The 2,914-nt window shown below is 57.0% G+C and overlaps 1 protein-coding gene across 2 annotated transcripts in view; it reads right to left on the bottom strand.

The window, feature by feature from the left end:
• Lonrf3 (LON peptidase N-terminal domain and ring finger 3) overlaps nucleotides 1–1,306 on the bottom strand; it is a 37,736-nt gene extending 36,430 nt beyond the window's left edge. For both annotated transcript variants that reach the window (XM_013019861.1, XM_013019862.1), the window contains exon 1: nucleotides 472–1,306. In XM_013019861.1, coding sequence (XP_012875315.1) covers nucleotides 472–1,198 — 727 coding nt within the window. In that variant the 5' untranslated portion in view covers nucleotides 1,199–1,306. The remainder of the gene's footprint in view (nucleotides 1–471) is intronic.
• Nucleotides 1,307–2,914: the final 1,608 nt, after the last annotated feature.

Here is a 2,914-nt window from a genome sequence, read left to right as displayed (position 1 = left end):
GGGGAGAAAAGAGACAGGAAAAAGGAGGAGGGAGGGGAAGGAGGGGGAGGGGGAGAAAACGGCAGAAAAATTTAGCCGTGAAATGCACAAGGCAGAAAGAGTTACAAAGATGCAAAAATGACTGTGGAAAGGGGACAGGCAAAACAGGGGGACAGGGGTAGCAACAGCGACGGTGACACAGAAAAATATATTTCTAAGAAAAGATGAAGAAAAAGATCCAAAGCAACAGAGCTAGAGAGACTATGGCAAAGCTAAAGAAAAGCTGAAGTGTAGAAGACAGACTGACTCCTAGAAATACCTCCCCGCCCCCTTTTCTGGCTTGCTAGGGTTCCCGCGTTCCCACACCCTTCTGGTTTAAGCCCGATCTCCCAGGAGGGTTCGTTCTCCCCCCCCCTCCCCTCCCCACACACCCAAGTCGTAACCCCGCTCCCGCCAAGACTGTGAGACCCAGCACGCGCGCGGTGAACTAACCCAGACTCAGGGCTTCATTGTACTTGAGTAGCGCCGCTTCCACTTGCTGTTCCTGGTAGAGCTGATTGCCCTCCTGCCGGAGTTGCGACGCTCTCACGAGTCCCGGGAACAACTTCACAAGAAGACCTCGAAGCACCACGTTGACCCGCAGTGGCAGGGGCGCCGCCTTCTGGGCCCGCCGGTGGCCCCACACTCGCCCACTGGTCACCATCAAGGCAGACAGCTTGACCCCGCACAACGCACAACTCCGGTCGGCTGCGCTCTCCACTTCCAGGCACAACTTACAAAAGGTGTGGCCGCACCACAAGGACACTGGATCAGAAAAAAATCCATGACACTTTCTGCACTTAAAGCCCTCCCATACCTCGGTGGTCTCCACCATGCAGTTTGAGGCGCTGCTCGGGTTCGAGGGTGCCTCTTCCTGCGCGATCTTTTCTGCCAGGCAAAGCACCAGCTGCTTTAACTGTTCGGCTACCAGCTGCTGCTTCTCGGAGAGTTGTCTGTACACCTCGAGGGCTTCCCGAAGGCAACCCCGAGACGCCAAGTCGTGGGCTTGTGTGAGTAGGACTTCACATTCTGGCGACGTCGAGGTCCTTGGGGACCGCTCTAGCTCTTGCTTCCGTAGAAGCTCGGGGTCCGAGTCTACCTCGGCCGCTAGAGCTGCCTTCTCCATCGGCTCCGCCAGTTCTAAGTTGTTGCCGCCGAGCTCTGAGGAAAAGCAAAACATCTGTTCAGCCTGAAAGGGATCTATAGACAGAGGGACCCGCTCAGGGAAGAGACGTCTAGGGACAGTGCACAAGGAGCAAGGAGTGGCGTTTGGAAAGAATCCGGACGATCTCGGCCACTGTACCGCCACACACCCGGCTCCGCCGCGCCTCTGCGTGCTCCAAGCCGACTGGCCCGAGCCGCCTAATAACTGTCTTGTCTCAGCAAAGTGTTATATAAAACGTCACCACGTGACGTCCCACCGCGCAGCTCATTGGCCAGAGGCGGGGAAATTGTTACAAAACCAGACAGTTTTGTAACAGTGTTGTGCTCGCTTCTTTTTGGCTCCGCTTTTCTTGGCTTCTTTGGGCGGTTGTTGCTGTTTACACGCTGCCTTGTTTCCCGCTCAAACTTGGGCGCCTTTTGAAGGGGGGAGGGGAACTCAAACTCTTCCCTCGCGTTTTCCCGTCTCCAAACGCCACCCCATCCGACTTCCAAACTAGCCAGCAAACAAGTCTCTTAGGCCAGCTGCTTGCTACCGTGGTGCCCTGCCCTGCCCTGCCCTGCCCTGTTCTGAAGAAGCTGGTACCTGGAAGCACTGTGGTTCAAATGCTTTCCTTCCAGGGGGCAACTACTACACTCTACCTGGGACACGAGTTGTTTGCGAGAGGGTGCGGGGAAAGCCCGCGCCTCTGATACCCGCCCAAGAACCCTGGAAACTCCGCCGTACCTCTAGGCTTTGCTTGCAGTCTCCCTGAGACGAAGAGTGCGACGTCCTGGAGAATTCTTAGGCTCTGGGCCGGTGCGCTCCTGAGAGAGCGTCCAGCGAGCGCAGAAGTTGAGCAGCGCTCGAGAGACGCGCCGAGAAAAGCTGGTGCGGCTTCAGGGAACGCCCGCCTATCCCCTCGGCGCGCTTGCCTCGCTCCTCCCAACGCGCGGGAACCTGCTTTTGGGTGGGCTTTAGGGGCCGAGGCTAGAGACCCACAGCCCAATGGGCAGGGCAGAGTGGGCGTGGCCTGGAGCGCTGCTTGCTGGGTTCGGTGGGTACTCTAGGGGCGTGGCCTGGATCACGAAGCTTGCTAGGTTCGATGGGTACTCTAGGGGCGTGGCCTGGTGCACGACGCTTGCTAGGTTCGGTGGGCACTCTAGGGGCGTGGCCTGGTGCACGACGCTTGCTAGGTTCGGTGGGCACTCTAGGGGCGTGGTCTGGAACCCGGCGCTCGCTAGGTTCGGTGGGCACTCTAGGGGCGTGGTCTGGAACCCGGCGCTCGCTAGGTTCGCTGTGGACTCTAGGAGCATATCCTGGAGTAAAGAGCTTGCTAGGTTCCGTGGGAACTCTACGGGCGTGGCCTTTAGCACTGCGCTTACTGGCTTCTGTAGATACTCTGGGAGCAAGAAGGACTGATGAAAACCAAAAGCAGTGCTACTCTAGGGAAAGTTTGTGAATCCAAATGCAGCCCAATGACCAAGTTTCTTTTAGAATCCCGATCCTCGAGTACGTAGCTGTTTTAACAGCATCATGCCACAAGTGAGAGTCTCGCGGAAAGGGCACCAGAAACCTCAAACAAACCACTGTGGCCAGCCGCACACACGCTGTTTTGCCTCCCCTCATTTCCGATGAGAGCCAGGAACACAAATCAGCTGATAGGCTTCACATGTAAGGGACTAATGCACTTCCTGAAGGCCAGTCGTGATACTCAAACTGGGAGGCAGGGTTTGGGCTTGCCTAGGCGCAATC

The sequence above is a fragment of the Dipodomys ordii genome, unplaced genomic scaffold (genome assembly GCF_000151885.1).
Source record: "Dipodomys ordii isolate 6190 unplaced genomic scaffold, Dord_2.0 Scaffold47, whole genome shotgun sequence".
Classification (NCBI taxonomy): Eukaryota; Metazoa; Chordata; class Mammalia; order Rodentia; family Heteromyidae; genus Dipodomys; species Dipodomys ordii.
The sequence above is the reverse complement of the archived record's forward strand: the minus strand, read 5'-3'. Positions and strand labels throughout refer to the sequence as shown.